This window comes from Nestor notabilis, unplaced genomic scaffold (assembly GCF_000696875.1).
Source record: "Nestor notabilis isolate BGI_N333 unplaced genomic scaffold, ASM69687v1 scaffold26321, whole genome shotgun sequence".
Lineage (NCBI taxonomy): Eukaryota > Metazoa > Chordata > Aves > Psittaciformes > Psittacidae > Nestor > Nestor notabilis.
The window spans coordinates 5,001-25,079 of record NW_009916440.1 but is presented as its reverse complement, the minus strand read 5'-3'; the positions used below and the strand labels follow the sequence as shown (position 1 = coordinate 25,079).

The 20,079-nt window shown below is 36.6% G+C and overlaps 1 protein-coding gene across 1 annotated transcript in view; it reads right to left on the bottom strand.

Moving 5' to 3' along the window:
- The window catches only part of LOC104413556 (receptor-type tyrosine-protein phosphatase delta-like), a gene marked incomplete at both ends in the record, with an annotated part of 24,848 nt that overhangs the window by 1,939 nt on the left and 2,830 nt on the right, over positions 1–20,079 (bottom strand). The window contains 6 exons of the mRNA XM_010024585.1: positions 2,265–2,458; positions 3,484–3,789; positions 7,293–7,437; positions 8,686–8,819; positions 17,850–18,431; positions 19,152–19,421. Of these exons, the coding sequence (XP_010022887.1) occupies positions 2,265–2,458; positions 3,484–3,789; positions 7,293–7,437; positions 8,686–8,819; positions 17,850–18,431; positions 19,152–19,421 (1,631 nt within the window). The remainder of the gene's footprint in view (positions 1–2,264; positions 2,459–3,483; positions 3,790–7,292; positions 7,438–8,685; positions 8,820–17,849; positions 18,432–19,151; positions 19,422–20,079) is intronic.

Below are 20,079 nucleotides of genomic sequence, written 5' to 3'. Positions count from 1 at the left end.
CGCCCCCCCCCCCCCCCCACCCCCAAAAAAAAAAAAAAGAAAAAAAGGTGCCATAAGAGAAAAAAGACTTTGTTGTTAGGAGCATGCATTTGTGCTAATGAAAAACAAAAACAAAAAAACCCAAAGAAAACACCACCCCAAAAAAGCCCAAACCAAAAAAAAAAACCCAACAAAAAAACCAAAGAAAACTCAGAAAAGGCGGCTACAAGCAAACAAGCAAAAAGAAAAGAAAAAAACCCAAAACATCAGACTGTTTTTCTGGCCAGTCAAAAACTACTCACATGTTCAGTAGTATCATCATATTCCCACTGATTGAGAGTAAATAGAGTTGGAAGGAAAAACAAAAGAAATGAAGATATTTGTAGCCTGTTTTCTTCTTAATAGCAAAAGAAATAAAAAAAAAATAACGGAAAAAATCATGTGCCATTTGAATTAATCACGTAGAATCACACAGAATTTGGTTAATCGGAATCAGGCCAGGCATTTTTAATTCCATTTCTGCTCTCTCTAAAAAACCAGCCACTTATTTTTCTTTGAAAGGTGAAAGAAGTAATGAATCCTTTTGTACCATGTAGTTATATTTTATAAAAGATCATATTAACAATAGCTACCAAGGCAGAATTAAAGGCTACCTGTTTTTTTAATCATGTTACTAGGCTATATGCCTGAGTTTCCTAAATTAACTCGTCAATGCCTTATTTAAATTAACAGCAGGATTTTGTTAGTCTTGAAACCTAACCACACTGATCTTCTGTCATCAAGATTTCATACCTGTACAAGTTCTGATCTCATGTATCACAGAGTTATGATAGGCAGGAAGGGGTGGGGAGAGGAGAAAGGAAGTGACTATAGAGAGTGAACCAATGGCGAAGACAGGTCAAAGCCAAATCTGGCAAAAAAGGAAATACAAGTCTTGCCTTTATGATATTTGGGCTTTTAATATCTCATCTAGTCTCTAGTTTCTGACCTTTCAAACTACTTCTGACCTTTTAAACTGCTAGCACACAGAAGCTGAAAGTGAAAATCTGTGCAAGAATGGGGAGAACCAAAGTGCGGCAGCATCTCCTTTTCCATCTCCTCTTCCTTTCCCTTTCCCTATTTCCCCACCTGTTTTCATCTTTCTCTCCAGTTAATTTAAGCTATAAAAATACCACATTTTGCAAAAAAGGTAAGTACATACAGATAGACAGACTGGCCACTAAAACTGCATAAAGACCTCCAGGAACAGAGGCAATAGTTTGAGAAAAGGGTCATCAGCAAAATGCAGGTGTAGAATACCTGTTCTCAAAAAAGGTATCTGTAGAACTGAGATTTAGAGCTAAGACTGGAAGAAAAAACAAAAGAAGCCAAACCCCATTTATTTAATCACATAAAATGCTTAAGAGGCAAGTTCAACTCTTTGTGCTAGATTCATCATTTCCTACCATTACCAATCATTCCAGCCATAAATTGAGAGCTAGAAGTGAGAGGTGTGTCTTGCTGATAGTTTCAATGTAGGATGAATGTATTCCTCCACTACCAGGTGCCTTGGGAATCTTCAGTTCTACAGAGAACTAGTGTATCTCACCAGTAAAATCATATTTTTAGAACCTTTTTGAACTTGATCAGGGTGGGGTTTTTTTTGTTATGTTTCATAGTTCATAAAACAGATGGGAAACATTGCAATATAAGTAACTCCATACCCGTAGAAATTAAGCACCTCATTTTATTGCACAGTTACTGATACAGATAATGACAAGTATAAATACCTTAGTGATTTCTAAAGTTGCACAAATAAATTAATGTCTTTTGAAACACGTGGTGAGGTGGATACATGCTAATGACAGAAACACTGTAATAATGAGCCCACACAGGCTTCTAATTTTTCTAGGTTCTCCACTGAAACACAGAAATATCTGGTGGGTGGAATAGACAGTGCTCAGTTTGCTCTATTGACTGTGACCAGGCTCAGATCTCTCTGATGCTTTAAAACTTCAGAGCATAGGTTATAGGGTGAAGCCTTCAGGTTTCAGGAAGCCAGTGGAATGACACAGTTTAGCATTTAGTTCCACACTTATATAGAAAAGGGTCCCTAGGTTGGGCACAACAACCTTTAAAGGTATTCTGGAAAAAAAAAAAAGTTGTTAAAATACAGATGAAATTCTAGAGATGTTAAGTAGATGGCTGAAATAAAGAAAGAAAAAGAAATGCAGTCATGGATAGCTCTCTGGTACACAAAATATTTTCACTGTGACTCAGAAAAGAATATAAAATATGCCAATTACCTGTGCATCAGCCAACATGATGTCCTTCAGCATGGGCTGACCCTTTGACTCTCCATTTTCCATTCTCACATAGTGGACCTGGTATCCTCGGATCTGACCATGCTGCTTATTGGGTAGAGGTGAGCGCCATGACACTTTAACAGCAGTAGAGTTGACAGCCTCTACCTCGACTTTGCGAGGAGGACCACTAGGAACTGGAACAACATCATTGGACAGAAGAGAATTACAGGCACCTGTCCCACCCATCTCTTTGTTTGTTTGGTTTTTTTTTAAGGGCAGACTCACTCATGGTTTCTCTGAAGAATATAAATTGTTCAACAAATGAAAATGCTCAACCAATCTGCTCTACCTTTCAGTGAAAAGATCAAAAAATATGACTGATGCAAAAAATGGAAGAAAAAGGAGTATTAGAGAATATAGAAAAACATGTAAAAATGTACAAAAGCCAAGGAAGATGCTTTGAGAGTCAAAGCATTATAGTACAAAGAGATATTTTAATCATTGAAATACTACTATTACTACTGCTACTGAAAACACAAAAGATTTCAAAAAAAGATTCTCTTATTTTTTATTTAAATTGTCTTTTTTGGTTTTTTTTTGTTTTGTTTTGTTTTGTTTTTTTCAGTAGTATAAAAAGGAGGCTGATAATAGGGCTGTCTTCTGTCACTTTCAAGCATGGAAGAAAAGAAATGTGTGGAGCATCAGTTTTCCAAGATCAAAAATAAAACTAAAAAAAAAAAACCATCAACCGAAAAAAAAAAAAACAACTCAAAAAGCATAACATGGAACAAGAAAGCAGTTAAAAAAAAAAAACAAAAAAAACCAAAAAAAACCCAAAAAAACAACAAACCAACAAAACCTGAAAAAACGTTCCTAGACATAAGTGTTTAAAAATAACAATGATTGAAAAGGCAGAAAGATTTTCCTCTGAGTGTTATTTTTCTGTTAAAGAAGGAGCAAGAAGGATATGTATGGGCTCAAAGAAGCAGCAGATTCATGTCACTTACAAAAAGGTACTTTCTGTTAAAAAAGAATAAAAATACCAAGTATAAAAATGGTGTAGAAAGGACAAGTCTTTGATTAAAAAAACTCAAAAGGTGCTAACATCTGTGATTTGGAAAAAAAAAGAGGAGCAGAAAAAAATACTGTTAGGCTATACAGAAGACAGCAGATCGACAGAGTCATAGAGGTGCAAACTGATGTAGTGGAGGCAACATACCATCTTCATCTGTCCGAATCAATACTGCTAAGCTCTCTGGGCCAGGTCCAACATCAGTGTGGGCAGTCACAGAGATCCGGTACTCAGTCCATTTTTCCAGCTGTTCCAAAAGGTATCGGGTACTGTCCGAGGAAATTCCCAAAATTTCATGGGGCTTGACATCTTCTCCATCAATCCCAATGTACTTGATGGAGTATTCAGTGATAATGCCATTCTGTTTTTCCACCGGTGGAGGTTTCCAACTTACCAAAATGCTAGTGGAGCTGGGGCTTGTGCAACTAATGTCTTGAGGAGGAGCTGATGGCTCTAATTTCAGTAGTGGGTTAAAGAAGGATTTGAGTGAAAGGATAGGAGTGATCAAAAAAAATGAACAAAAGAAAAAATAAAAATAAATAAAAGGAAACCAAATGAAAATAATAAATAAAGCTAAAGAAAAAATAAAAGTAGAAACTTAAAACAGCAAAAAGTCAGATAATCATATGCACCTTGGCTTATTAACATGAGGAAACTAAAAATGAATAGACAACTAAATGGTGAAAAAGTATGCAGGGAAAATATATGAAGATGAAACCTCAAAATAATGTTACCTACCTGTAATTAAAATTCTTCTTGAAATAAAACAAAAACGTGACACTTCTATGACTACTGATCTATCTTTATAATAATCGCAATTAGTGCAAGCTAAAATATTTTAAATGACACATGACATGTAGTACTTACAAAATTTGGATATATACCCTTCAAGTGGGTTTACTTTGAGAAAAATTCTCTTTTTACAGAACGCCTAAAAACTTGCAATAATTGCTAGAAATTGCTCCATAAATTGCCATTTTTTGCCATTATATAGTGTAATTTTGCCACTATTATAAACTATTATTTTTTCAGGATTTTTTTTATAACTGAGTCTGCCTGGCACATGTCAAACATATTATGTTTAAATGGAAAGCATTTTGTGAAACATTTATTGTAACCAACATACTAAGAGCATGCAGTCAACAGAAGATGAAGAGTCTTAGTCAAAGTCTTACCTACCAGGAATAAGTGACAGGCTTGTTGACTCTGACTGTAAGTTGTACTTACCCTAGATCAGCTGTCAGTTTTACTTTTTTTAACTCCTCTTGGAGACACCTTTGCTAGCAAAGAATTAAATCCTACCAGTAATGTAGGTAACTTCTACAGGAAAAAAAAAATCTACCCCCAAACAACGTGTCAAGAAAGCAGGTATTAATTTACAGAGTTCACAAGCTCAGCACATCAGAACAGTGAGAGAGTCTAACTTGGTTTCATCTCTGGTTACCAGCACCAATCTTCCAGAGCAAAAGTGCTCACATTTACTGATTTGTACTCAAAAGGAGTCTGTAACATATTTACCTTTTCTGGGCTCCAGAGCATTTAAGCATGTATGTCATTTCACTGCTTTCAGTGCCTCAATTCATGTACTGAAAGTTAAGTGTGCATTTATGTGCTTAAATGCACTTTGATTTAGCAAAATCCATGCTTTCTACCTGAGATCATTCAGAGCTCAAAAAAAGGAGCCGTAGCTCAAATTCACTGGCAGAAGTAGTGGACATGGACTCCTTTCCTATTTCTGCCTTCTCTTCTCTCTTGTAAGGAAAACACAAACTTTGGGTGCAAGATTTTTATGGTGCGTTTTTTTTTGTTGTTGCTTTGGTTTTGTTTTGTCTACTATTTTTTTCCCCATTTCTTAAGGAAAAAAAGGAAATACATGGATTTTTGGTACTTACACTACGCACATCAAAAAACCAAAACAACAACAACAAAACAAACAAAAAAAGAAAACCAAACCAAAAACAAAACCCACAAACCAGAAAAAAAACAGCAAAGGTGGCCTAGGACTCTGCTGTAACCTATTGTGTTTACATGTGTATCTTTTGGTTCCCTACAGCTCTTCTACAGGGATCAATGGCTTTTTACTCAGTATTTGCTCTTCTGAAGGGAAAACAGGAGGGAACGTACCAGCACTTCAACCAACTAGAATAGGTGGTTGGGGGGGACAGATTATCATTTGTTGTGAGTTTGGGGTTTTTTTTAGGCTAATTCAGAAATCAAGTACTCAAAATATGTTCATCCCCTCCTACCATCAACTTGTGCAGGAAGTAAAACGCAAGTAAAATGTTCTTTAAGGATCTTATATGTAAAGAAATAAATCCCTGTAGCAACTCTCTCTGAAACAAAGATGAAAGGCAATAGCATATTCTGGTGAATATTGCTAATAAAGTCATAGAAGTTTATTAATTTTTAATCCATTATACTCTGAAAATGCAAAATACTATATTTATGTAACTAATCTGTAGGTTACTTGTGTAACCAATTTTATTAATGCATATATGTTTTTCTCAAAATACACAAATATTGCAAAAAAAGATTTTGCAATCTTTTCACTAAATAACCAGGGTCTGCCCACTGGAATGAATTGGATTTTCCTACTATTTGAAGATAGAAGGCTGAAAAAAGCATAACATTTTCTTATATTCAAGAAAGGAAAAATGGCAATGTGTTCATGGATGGAACATGCACACTTGCCCCCTGTATGTTTATTTTGTATGCACAGTCTGAGCAATCTTCACCCAATATAAGAGAATGAGCATTATAAATAGTTGAAATGGCTCCCAGAATAAATACCTGTTTCTTCACCAAATTATCGATTCTGGATTACTTAAATTAAAAGGTGCCTTGCCACTATGTCTAAATCTAGCCTTGTATTATATAAATTGTCTTTTATGCTTATTTCAAATGCCTTAGAAATGGTCTGGGAGCACATTTAGCTTTGGTTGCAGCACTGTTTTTCCAGTCACACTAATTACTGTCAATACATAACAGTAACAAGGAATGTGTAATCATATCTGTCATGACTGGAAATTAAAAAGTGTCATGTTAATTGAGAATCTGAATTTCCTGTTAGGAATAATATTACTTTAAGAAAAGGCCATTTAATTAAAAAAAAAAAAAAACAAACAAAAAAAACCAAATAGAATTGCACCAAGTTTTAAAATCACACGTTATAATTCAAACTGTCAGGAAAGCATTAAGTTATCTGGCAAGAGTAGCACTTACGGACATCATCTCTGAAATAGCTGATTCTTTTAATTAGGTCTTAATTTAAATATTTTAAAATGTATATATAATCCCTGACAATGTTTTGCATCTCATTTGTAGACAAAGTTTCTGACTTTCATGACATTGTTTCCATTAGCATACAGTGAGAAAACAATTTTTCTACTGCTGTAAAAAAAAATGACAGAGCATCATAAAAAGCCTAGATTAAAAAAAATCTGTCTAAAAATCCAAACAATTAGCTACTATAGAAAAATGGTTACGAGGAAATTTTTGATACAGTCTGAAATATTCAATATTCTACAAATTTGTTGTACTTCAGGAACAATCTCACATTACAGGAAATCTGCAGACTGGCTAGATGGAATTTTAAGGGTGGAGGGTTGTCATTAACGTATATCTATGGCATGATAAACCATTTTATCCTATTATAAATAAAATATTATGATGTCAGCATAACATTATATAGCATAATATGCTTCCTCAGACACTGGTTTAGAGAATTTTTTCTGAAACTATGTAAAAGTCATTCATATCTTCATTAAATCACAAAACACCTAAAAAATACAAATTTTAAGCATTTTTTTGCTGTATTAAGCACCATAAATACTGTATTTTTATAAATTTTTTTTCTTTTTTTTTTTTCTTCTGTTGCTGCCTTTCTGGGCTAGTGAGATTAATCTCTTTGAGAAATACAAGACAAGGGAATAAACATAGCAAGGAAAGACACCTACTTGACTGCATGGTTCTTGCTGAGATTTCTGCTGTTGAAGCACCCAGGCCTTGTGGAGAACGTGCAGCTAGACGGAATAAGTACAAGCTGTTTGGCCTTAAGCCTTGCAAGCGATAAGATGTAGTAGGTTCAGTGGAAACCCGTTGCTAAAGATAGGTAATAAGAAGAAGTCTTCATTAATGTTCAGAGATTCTGCTTTCCATATTTTGCCTATAGAAGACGTGCTTTTATTCTCTCATGATAACCCAGTTGAGAAAAATCTAAATTCAAGAATGTAACTCAGGACAGAATCAAACAAAAATTCAATATATTACTTTTGGCAAACGCACATTAAGGAAGAATATTTGTTAAAGTCAATGGCCTAACAGGTGAAACTCGGAGCCAGAAATACTGTTTGACTGTTTGAGGAAATAACAGCTGTGTACAAAGTATAAAAGGCTTTTTAGACACTAAGATATGAGCAAAGACTTACTTTTAGCAACTTCTGAGAGTGAACTACAGGATTTTATAATATGAGTAATCTTGGGTATAACCTCGTATTTAAATTTGTGTTCAAATTATCAAGAAGCAAATTCTTCCAAAGAGTAGCTTATTAAGCAGGGGCCTGCAACCTATTTGGAGGTGAAATATGGATCTGGCTCCCTTGCACAAAAAAAAGCTTATGCACTGATATTGTGTATGTGAAGCCACCACAAACATCAGCTCAGTTGAAGCATCAGCAATGAGCTGATGATGCAGGCAAAACCAATGAGGCTGACATTCTCCTGCTGCCTTCTGAGACTGCTGGCTTCTTTCTTTTTGTGTGGGACACCTGGCAATATCACACAGTTTTCGTATCAGGAGAACAGTTTATTCTAAAGTGTATGATACTAACACCACAGAGGCGCTTAAACTGAAAATTCTTTTAAGAAATAATGGTACAGAAAATGGCCATTGTAGGCTTTTATCTTTATTTCTTCTCAAGTATTACTCAAAGATTAGAGAAGCCCGAGAACTATTAGATGGTGGCAAAGAGAAACAAAAATTCTCCAAATCTGAAATAGACTTCAAAGTCCAAAGGGTAAGTGCAAAAAATCTTCCTGAGTCCATAATATCTCTGCTTCCAAGCCACTGTAGAAGAACAGGCTTAGAGAGACATGATTAATGTCTGAAACCAGATGCAACTTCTGTGGATAACTCGTGAGCAGCAAAGTTCCACTGGCTAGTAATCATTGACACAGCATGTTCTCCTGTTCACACACTCTCAGTCAATCATTAGGCTGACTGCTAGGTTTAACAAACTGTTAAACATCAAGGCATTTGTACTAAAGAAAGTTACTAATCCATCAGTTTTAACCATTGCATCATTTTATGTCTGACTCATTAAAGAGTATTTAAAAGATGTATAGTCTTACCTCTTCCCCATGCTCCCCATCTTTGTAAACTAGTTCATAGCTGGAAATGGTATCAGAGCGTGGAGGTGTCCAGGAAAGTAATATGCTTGTTTCAGACTCAGGTTCTGCTTTGAAGTTCAATGGCTGACCAGGCACTAAAGAAGAAGTTGAGCAGTGTTGCCAATTGTTTATTTGGCTAGTTCAACACTTATGTTTCAAACCTTTTAAACTATTGTCTGAATATTTCACACAATACTATTTTCATTGAGCTTACTGAACTTAAATGAATTGATTAAGTATACTATGAAATAAATTAATCTGAGCTCAGAAAAGAATAATGATATATTTAATTCAGACACTACAAATTATCAAAGATTTCAAATAAATGCTTTGCAGTATAAGTAACATACACAGAACCGAAATGCAATTGAACAGAAGCTTCATGATAAATACCAGTATCATGGTAGAGAAGGAGAAAAAATGACTGCTGTAGCTGAACCCAGGACAACCAGCAATCTAATAATTTACATGTGAAATGTTGAACATACACGTATGCATATATATGTGCGTGCATATGGGAAAATGTTAGAATTGTGTAAGATTGGCTGGAATAGTCAAGAAGAAAGTGTTAAAACCATCACATGCATCTGAAAATGGTTTGCTCAGCTCATAAATAATGATGATACTAAATACAACCTGGTCTTTAAGAAGACACCTAAATATTGAATGCTTTTGCAATGTGAAGATGTTATAACATGCTGAAAAAATTTCCAGCAATGTAAGAAATGATATATTTCTACCCTTTTTTTTCCAATATAGCTGAATTTCTAGTAACTACACTTTCTAATTGCAAGAAATAAAAATGCAACTTTGATTCCAGTAGCCAAGAACATTCTCTGTTGCTATGTCTTGTGCAATGGTCACAGAAATTATCCAGGCTAAATGTTACCCTCATTTACTTCTACATATCTATGGTAAATAATGAGGTTGTCTGGGAGATGACAGCAAAATATAATTCATTCAAATGTATATCATAATTCTAGTACCCAAGTTCTAAAACATTACTTTCAGTTACAGCACTGTTGATAAGGCATGAAACAGTTTTCCATGACATTTCTAGCTTTTCAAGAATAAAATATGGCATGCTTTTGTTTCTTCAGAAAAAAATATGAGATGCACTTCTTAGCACCTACTGAGAAAAGGCACAACAAGTAGGCTGTGACAACAGAGATTGTTTCAACATAATTTTTCAGGATACAATCTTATTACAGCATTACGAGTATATTTCTGTTGTACAGCGGAAGACTTAGAAACACAATAGAGCAAATGGCAAAAAATAATTTGTGATTGTAATTTTTTTCTTCCCCAGATTTCTGTGGAATGTCACTCTGATGATAGCACCACCTTTGTGTATGCTGGTAAAGCCTAGATACCTAACTTTGGACAGATAATCTGTCAACAAACAGCATATTCAAGCTCCTGTGTGGAGGTTGCAAATCCTTACCATTCACTTTTTTTTTTTTTAAATTTTTTCCCCATACAGGATGAAATAGAAAAGGAAAGTTGTAGAAGGTTATTGCCTTTTTCTGAGGGAATGAATAAGAATGAGCAGGAGACCAAGTCTCTTTATAGGAACAAAAAAGGACAGGAGTAATTAGCTATTTTTTCTAAAAGATGCCTGGTATAAAAAAGAGACCACTTCCTAAGTACTGCAAAGTGCAAAAGGAAAGAAAAATCACAAAGCACAGGGAGCAATTACAGGAAATATCAGAAAAGTATTTTTGACATAGATGGTTCTAACTTCATCCTTTTAAAACTGAATGGATTTGAAATGAAGAGGGATAGAGTGGGATAACTGGATAACTCCTGACTTTGAAACAGATTCTGAAGTACTACTAGATTAAGCTTTAACTTTGCAATCTACAGCCTAGTTGTAAAAACGCATTTACTAAGTGAACATGAGAACTTTTTAGGTTAGCCGACTCAAAACACTCCTGAGTGCAAACCAGACAACAGCTGCAGATTTTGCTGCTGTTTAACATGGCTTAAAGGAGATGTGGAGCCCCACTGCAGGCTTGCCTAAACTTGGTAATAAAATCTGGGTCTAGGCAGCTATTTGAAAGCTTTCATTTTTACTACAGGTTGTTCCTAATCTATTTAATGAAACTCAGGTGGGTACCTGGCTGTAGGCATTTTATTTGCTTCATCTGACAAAAAGAAAAAACGTTGTAAAACTGGCCATGATTTGCTTCAGTGTGTGACAAAGAACAGGAAAAGAAGTATTTTGGTGAAGTAACTGAGCCACACAGATGGAGTAATAAAGTCATTTTAGCCTGGTCCCAGAAGGTCAAACAGCAGCTTGTATTACCTGTGCCACCTTGTGTCTGACATCTCTATCACTGACCTGGAGGAGGTGATGGAGGGCACACGTTCCAGGTTTGCAGATGATATCAAGCTGGCGGGGACCAGTTGACACACTCAAAGACCAGGATGATGCTGAGAGGGAGCTGGAGAGCAGGGAGGGACATAACAAGCCAACTTTTTTTTCAGCAGGCCCTGTCCTGGGTAGGCAGAGCCTTGCAGGGATGCAGACTGCAATTGATGGGGCCAGGGAGCTGCTGCGGGGATGGTCCTGAGCCCTGATGGGCAGCAAGCTGCACCGGGGCCAGCTGCGTGCCTATGTAGCAACAAGGGCCAGTGGTGGCAAGGGTGGTGTGAGCACAAGATGGGCCTGAGAGCTGGGGGGACACGGACTGTCTGTTCTGTGCACTTCAGACCACATCTGGGTATTGCATCTGTTTTTGCGCCTCAGAAAGATGGCTCTGGGTTGGGGCACTTGCCCTGCAAGGAGAGGCTGCAGGATTGGGCTGGTTCAAATGGGAGAAAGGATGGCTTTTGGGGGCACCCACCAGCATGCCCTACACTGAGGAAAGGGATGGGAGAGCCAGGCTCTACACAGCAGTGTGCGGCAGGAGGGCTAGAAGCAGCTGCTCAGGCTGAAATACAGGATGCTCAGGCTGGATATAAGAAGCCTTTTACAATGACAGCCTAGCAGTTGAACTGGAGCCCACGGAGCTTGGACCACATCCAGCCTTGGGCAGGTTTGTGCCTCAGCTGGGTGAATACCTGAGCAGCCCAGCCTGACCCCGTGACCAGCCTGCTCTGGGCAGGGGCTGAGTCTGGAAACCTCCCCAGAAAATCATCCTACCAGCCTAATTGTCCTGTGATGTTATGACCTGTGCTTAATGTATGGATACATGAATTGTAGAACACAGCTAGGCAGTAATGGTAACACTAATAATTTAATAGAAATAAAAAATGGTCAAGTGATCCATATGAAGGTTGGTACCACCTGTTATGATAAATACGGCAGCAGATGGAGAACAAAGGATATTTCCTGACTCTCTGCATGTTTTAAGACACTCATCCTCCAAGAATTCCTTAAAAAAAAACAACCTCTAACCTTTATGGTCTTAGGTCTGCAATTCTCTATCATTTTATAAGACAAGTTGATGGTTAATTGAACTTTCCCAAATGCTGTTTGTCAAAATAATATCTTGCTGCAAAAGCTAGTCTCCCCTCACATTTTTGAACCACAGTTATGCAACTCTAAAACTGAAAACACTGACAAAAGAAAGAGGTGACAGGGAAATCTGCATTGCTCCAAACAGATAGAGAAGATGAAGAAGAAAGAAAACAAAAACAAAGTAACAGAAACTAAACAAAATGTATTGCTGATAAACTCTGCTAGGGAAACCAAGGCTTAAGCCAAAGAAAAGTACCAGGTAAGAAAGTGGAATAATAACTTTTAAACTCTTTAGGATTTATGCCTAGAACACACAACATCTGTTCAAAAAATTCTTCAGTGGCTCATGGGAACTATGCCAAACCGGAGAAGCTGACAAAAGGCACTGGTCTCCCTCAGAGACAGAAAATGCCTAGGGTTCCTAGCCTGTAAAATCTATTAAATTGTCTTTATACTCTTGGCTGAAGTGTTTTTAACTTCACAGATCAAATCTAACTTTCCATTTTAGTGCTCTGCATGGTCAGCTCAGTGAATAGATGCTCATTGCATGAGCAGTCTCTGAATATTGTCTTTTCTGTCTTCTCTGGTTTGAGGTCAGTGTGCTCTACAAACATAAAGCCCCATAACTTCCTTCTGTACCAAGTATACCTCCTGACTGTAAACATGATGTAACTTAAGTAGTACACATGATGAAATGCTACAACGTAGTGACAAAACAAAGAACAAAGTCCAGAATTACTCTTTTTAAAACTTCTTTCCAAGTTCTACCCTTTTGTTTGCCTAGTCCTCCATGTTTATTGCTGGATAACCAGGAACACAAATTTCTGGACCTTGTCTTGCATATGTGGTTCTACATCTATCCCTAATTCAAGTACCGGAAGAGAATCATAAAATGAGATCTCACATTTAGAAAGTCACTTTAGTTCCCTGCACAGCTCCTCAGCTGGCTGAAGAAACCAGAAAAACACTCCAGGCTGTCCTGGGTTTGCAAGTAATGCTGGAAAGAGAAGAGAGTCTCCAGACTGAAAAGGGACTCATGACATGGTAAAATCCATATCTAGAGCAAACTCATTCAGCTCAATTAGAAATTGGTTTTGCAAAGGACAAGAGATTGATCAAGAGAATTTACAAATTTGAAACTGAAAAGGACCAAGAGTTCATGCATCTGTGCTTGCTCTGGAAGAAGCATGAAGCTCTACAGAGAAGCTCTTACAATTGAGAAGTTAATGTGCTCTGGAGGTTTTGTTTTTTAAAACAATACTTGCATTTTTGAAATACCAAATTATCATGGAATATAATTACAAAATAAAATGGGTAATGTATTAAAGGTATATGCATCCTTCTCTCCCTCTGTCTTTCTGCTAGAACAGAAATAACCTCTTCAAATGAGTCTGAAAATAGTTGAGGATTGTAGTTCTGCAGTATCAAACACAGAACCACAGTATTTGAAATATTATCTACATTTTAAATGTCCAAAAAGCCTAGCACATTTTGTTAAAACAAACCAGAAATCCGTAACTTACTTTTTAATATGTGTAACTCTGAGGCAGCCCACAGAATAAAATAACGTTAGTCGGTCTTAAAGACATACTCCCCATAGTCTTGTCTGAATGACTAGAGAACACAGTGAAGAGACTAATTGTTCTTCAGAGTAATTCTGTCTACACTATTTCTACAGCATAGCAGTAGAGTTGTTTTGAAATTATTTCAAGATGCATTTTCCATACCTAAGTTCAGCGACAAAAGTAATAGTTCTACATTTTCAGTGCTCATTCATGTATTTGCAAAACAGAATTGAGAGATGAAAAATCAGAAAGATCCCTGTCTGAGGGCAAGATCCTCAATATTGGTCTCATCATGTTAGCATTTAAATGAAGTAAACACAGAGACTGGGATATTTAACAGAATTCAACCGTGCTCTGAGAGCAGAGGGGTTATTGAAAAGCTGAAATATTTTTTCCTACCTCACCAGAAATGTTCCTTAAGGGGAATTTTGTCACTTACTTAAAAACAATCCTGCCCCTCATCGTGGCTCGAAATTATTCTTCTTCCACCTGCTTCTTTGTGTCAGGTTTGAGTTTCCAGCTGCATGCTCTCAATCCTTCACTTGTGCAAGTCTATTTCCATTAGGTGCTTCACTAGGAAGCTAGTACTGTGGAGTTTCAGTAACATAAGGTTTCCCCATTCACATGTCCATGAAAAAGACTGAAATCATAAAGTAGCTAGCTTGGTACAATACAGAACTGTATTTGTTTGCTACAGACTCCCTTCCTCTTGAATGTCTAATCTTCTTTTACAATAAGAACTCCAGAACCATTGATTAATTTCCCTTAAGCTAAGGCTCCGTTTATGTGCCCTCCAAGTCACATACTTGACCTTTTCATTACTGTCCTTTTCCATGTGTTCAAAAAATCAGCTTTTCATAACTGTAATAGTCTGTAGTCTTCAAACCACTGCCAATCCTTAGTTTAAAATTAACAGTATGTTTTATATTGTAAGTTCTTGTTGAAAGCAGCATACATTTACAGGTAGACATTCACTACCCAGAATGTATTTTCCCTCTCTCTCAATAATCAACTACCTAATAGATCCTGTGTACCTCTCAATTTCCCCTCTTTCTTCTGAAGATCAGAATAAAACAGGATCTCTGAATTCCTTCAGAAGCTTCCTCTCTTTGCACATTAGAACCCAACCCAACCCAAACTAAGACATTCAGTTTAAAGCTCAAGAATTTTCCTGGTACACACCAGTTTAAAAGTACTGTTCAGAAAACATGTACTTCTGACCAGTTTAAGCGAAGGAAGGAAAAATGCGAAGATACATAGTAAGTGTGTCCTGGGCAGCTAAATGGAGACAAAGCAACAAAGCCTTTGTTTTCCAGTGAAGTAAAGAAGTATGGAAGTATAACACTAAAGCTTATACCGATACTTCTCTAAAGTTTGACGATAGTAAGTCAGTTCACCTAAATAATACCCTGATCCTGACTCCATCCTCAGCAGAATCAAATCCTGTGATTGAAAATGGAGAATAAGGTCTTTTGGAAATGATCTTCCCTTACTCAAAAGGCTCATTTCTACAGATATTTTCTGGTTATGCAATTTCTTTATATCTTTTTACAGTAAAGAAAATACTGCTGAAAACAATTAGACAATCAATAGGACATGGCTTTTTCTTAAAATGCTTAAGATGAATATTGAAACAAAAAAAAAGAACATGAATTTCTTTCTTTATGTTTGGTTCCCTGAAAAATGTTTCCTTCTCTTCCCCTCAAACTATACGTTTCTAGTTGATATTCGAATTAGAAACCTAATTTTAACTAGCAACAGTTTCAGCAGACTTGCAAGTGAGAAGGCACTCATACAGCCATTTCAAAATATTAATTCTGCTGTACTAAGACAGCAAAGATTCTTGTGAACAGGCTTCTAGAAAACAAATTATTAATTTTCTGTAATCTCTCTCTAAAGATCAGAATACACATAAGGGATGAAAGCTTTGAAGGAAACCAAGCTAACAGAGCCTATAAGTCATAGCTGTCAATCAGATTCTCATGTATAGATACTCTAATATCCCCAGAGTAAGCATAAGAGTTAAGCTACATGTTTACAATGATAAGCTTATTTGTTTCAAAAAAAAGGGAAAAATAATCAATCAAAATATAATCACCACCCCATTCCTATTTTTACTCCTTTACATATGCTTCCATTAAATGCATTTCTTCTGTTTTTAAATGGCACTCTATGATTCACTATGTTTATCTGGATGAGTTTCAAGTTTAAGAGAGATTTAAACCAAAACAATCATATTCAGATTTATATTACAGCTAATCTGGAGGGAAAAGCAAGGAGAACATTTTATTCTGCAGTGTTCACTGAAGAGAAACTGCTGCACAGAAAGCCAGGACAACCTTAATTTTTAAACATATCCTGAACTGAAGAACTGCCCTAGACTTTCTCAGCTATTTTTCTCTTTTCTGACTTAATATGTTTGTATTTCAAGCACAAAAATTACTCCTTATGCCACATTTTTGGTTTTGTTTGTTAACATAGTCACAAATAAACAATGTCAAAGTCAACTCTGTTACAAAGTTGAAAATGTATTGAGAATCCCTCCAGCATTGAGGAGGGATGAATTTCTCCAGATTACAACAGTAATTGGAAACAGGTGGGCATGTTTAATGGCAAGTTCTATGAAGCTTTAAATAAACAGAAATTTTCTGAAGTGACCTCAGCAAGTCATGTAACTTAGACTGGTTCAACTGAGCCTCAGTGCTCATTATTTCAATTGCTTGCTCCGTCTCTGGAGAAGCCACTGACAAACTCTTGCTAATCTAAAAGGTTTACAGTTTTAAGTAAAAACACAGATTAGGATCTTACTAAACCTTCTTCTTTAAAAGCTTTTTGCACATGATTTCAAGAATAAGTCAGATGTCAGTAAAAACCTAGTCCCTCAAAAGGATTACAACTGCCAAAATTAAACTATGGTGCATATTTACATTTGCATGTGCACAGAGGCATTTTAAAGTATCACTAGGAGGCCTAAAAAAGTTAAAAACTTCTCAACTGAGACACTGCAAAAGGTAACATCTAGACCTTTGTGTAACAACATTTAGAAAGGTGCCAGGTCAATACCTCAATTTCTGTTCTCTTTTTTAAATACATACTGGTAAAATGCAGAAGTAAAAGGTGAATGAAACACGACTGTCTTCAGTGTCATTTTAGAGAAACTTATTTTAAGAATTCCAGGGCTGCTAGATCCTCCAATAGGGAGCTTTCCAGTACTAAAAAAAATCAAGTAATATTATGTAATATTTCTAGGTAATCACTGACCTACAGTAATAATTCATACGGCTGTCTCTAAACTGATAAAGGGAGCTTTTATTTCTTATTTCTACAGTAAAACACTTTCTGCAGTGTAGCTACACCAGAGCTACTCACTTTTGATTTCATAACAATTGTCTCTAATGTTTTTCACTATGCTTTTTTGTCCTTTGCTAATAAAACTAATTCATGGACCTAAAACTCCTGTACAGAAACAAAACAAATTTACTGCAAACATTATCCAAGAAAATTGTGACCTTGTGGTATGCTCTTTGTAGAGGTAGGCTGGATTTGATTTATATATCCAAGTGCACACAACTGCTTGCTTGAGTCTATACAAAGGTTTGTTGTTTTTTTTAATGCTTTCATGTTTTACATGTTTTCAGAACCTTATCAACTATTTGAATACACATGAAGCACATTCCAAAAGTAAGATTCAGTAATGAACATCAGGGAGTCACTCTCCACCTGAAAAAAACCCAGCAACACAGGTAACTCTTCAAAGAAAACTGTGAAGAACTACTTGACAAACACTTTTGGTGCACAGAGCACTGCCAAACAGAAGCCATAACATTCAGCACCTCTAGGATGGAGATCTCCCTGAGACTTCACTTAAACTTCAGTAAAACTTCTAGAAACTGATGAAAAAAGAAATGAAAGTGTGAGAGGATAATTTTCCCTCTCCAAAGATAACCTGCACCATGGAATGGAGAAAAGGTTATCTGCAAAAGCTGCTTGAATAAACTGGCTATCCTTGAGAGGAATAGTTTTTAAACATTTTAAACTCAAATTCTCTCTCTGCAAAATTTCCGCATATATTATTCTGTTCATTGCTAACTTACCTCCTGTCTGAGTGATGACTTGTATGTCACTAGAAAGTGGTCCATCCCCAACAGAAGTAAAAGCAAGAACCTTCACGGAGTATGTTTTCTGGGGTACCAGATTTCCAATAGTGGTAATATGACTGTCAGCCACATTGTGCTTCATCCAACTGTTGACATGTTGAGTGGGATCCATGGTGTAATAAACTCTGTAACCTTGTATTTGCCCATTAGGTTCCTCAGGTTCTTCCCACTGTACCAAAATAGTGGTGGAGCTCAACATACGGGCTTGCACATTGCGTGGTGCACTTGAAGGTGCTTGTTCTGAAGTCCTTGTTGACACAGGCTCACTAGGTGGCCCTCGTCCAATGTTATTTACAGCAACTACCCGAAATTCATACTCTGAATATGGGCTCAGGCCAGCCACGCTATAGCGTGTTGTTGCCACCCCATCAATTTCTTTATATGGCTCCTCAGAGTTTTTGGGTTTGTGTTGGATTATGTAGTAGGAAACTGGTTCAGGGTTTCCAGAATCCCAAGTCAATGTTATGCTTGTTGCTGTGCTTTCTGTCACCACAGGTGTTCCAGGAGGTTTGGGTAAAGCTAAAGACAAATGCCAAAAAATGCAGTTAGCACTATGCAATATTAGACATTAGTTATTACAATAAGCAGCTTAAAAACCAAAACCAACACCAACACCACCACCAACAACAAAAACAAACCAGGAAGATTGGAATGGAAAGAAGATGTGGTTCGTTCAGAGAAAGCTTTTGGCAATTGTGATTTACTCCAGAAATCTGTCAGAAAATCCTCAAGTTTTGTAGTGTAAAGTTTATTTGATATTAATGATATTGACTTTGTAATAGATCCCATAAACATATGCAGAAGATGAATCTTTTAAGCAGACAGTTCACCATTACAATAGAATTCTCAGGTATTTTTGGAACCTCTAGTTTACAGTTACTCAGTGAACATGATACTCGGACACCCAGCAACTCTAAAAATCAAATGACTGGTTTTTAAAGGCTCCTGCTGTTGACAGGTATATGCAAGAGTACAAGAGCCTTTATTTGCTTGAAATGAAGGCTGGGAGCTAGACACAGGGGAATAATGGAATAGTATGATTAAATTACTTAATATTATTATTATTATTGCTGTTTGAATCTGTATTTTTATGCCAGTGATTAGCTGGAATATTTACCCTCTTGATTTAAGAAGGTAAGAGGCATTTAGTTTCTTTCAGTTAAAAATATTTGCTCAGAATATGGCAATGAATGGAAGAAAAGACTGAACTATGTCCAAATATATGTTCTTGGGATATACCTTTGACTGTTATCTGTGCTATTGCTTCTATAACACCAAGGGTAGACATAGCAACACAAGTATAGTTTGCAGACTGCCTGACATCATTAAGCTCAAGAACGTTCCTCCCTATTGGCATATCATCCTCGGGTGTCAAATCTTCTGCTCCTAGCATCCATTTCACATATGGCATTGGTGACCCCACCGCAACACACGTGATATTTACACTCCCGCCAGGCATGATCTCATGATTGGTGGGGGGGATAGAGAACCTCGGTGGGACCCGTCGAACTGGAACAAAACACAGAAAAAGGTAATAACATATACAAAAAAAGAAACTGGATCTTGCATACAGACTACATGCAGTGTACAGACAATTTAACGTTTTAACATGTTATTCCGATCTGCCAGAAAATATGTATAAAGAAGTATGAGACTAAACAAGAATTTTGTCTGCACACAATGTGGATTATTCTGTATTTACTGGAGGATATTATTAAGCACATTCATACAAAGGCTGATTCAGACCTATTGGGCCCCACAATTAACTAACTACATACTAACAATACACAAACACCATGCAAAAGATATACACACGCACACGTGCACACACACACACACACGCACATGTACATATGCATTTTATATGCCCATACATATATAAATGCACAGAAGAAAACCGGAAGGCCAACAGCATGCTTGAGTTGATTACTGAAACCAACTTCAATGCTGTGTGCTTCCAGCTGATGTGAATGAATGTGCTAGGCCACATCATCACATCACAGTCTTGAAACACACTGCCTACAGTACATTAAAAGTGCAATTTCATTTGCTTTCAGACTCAAAGTAGATGCAGCCTCAAGACCTTACACTAACACTGAAACAAACATAGAAAAAAATATAATTACACACAAATACAAATATATATATACACACACATATATATATA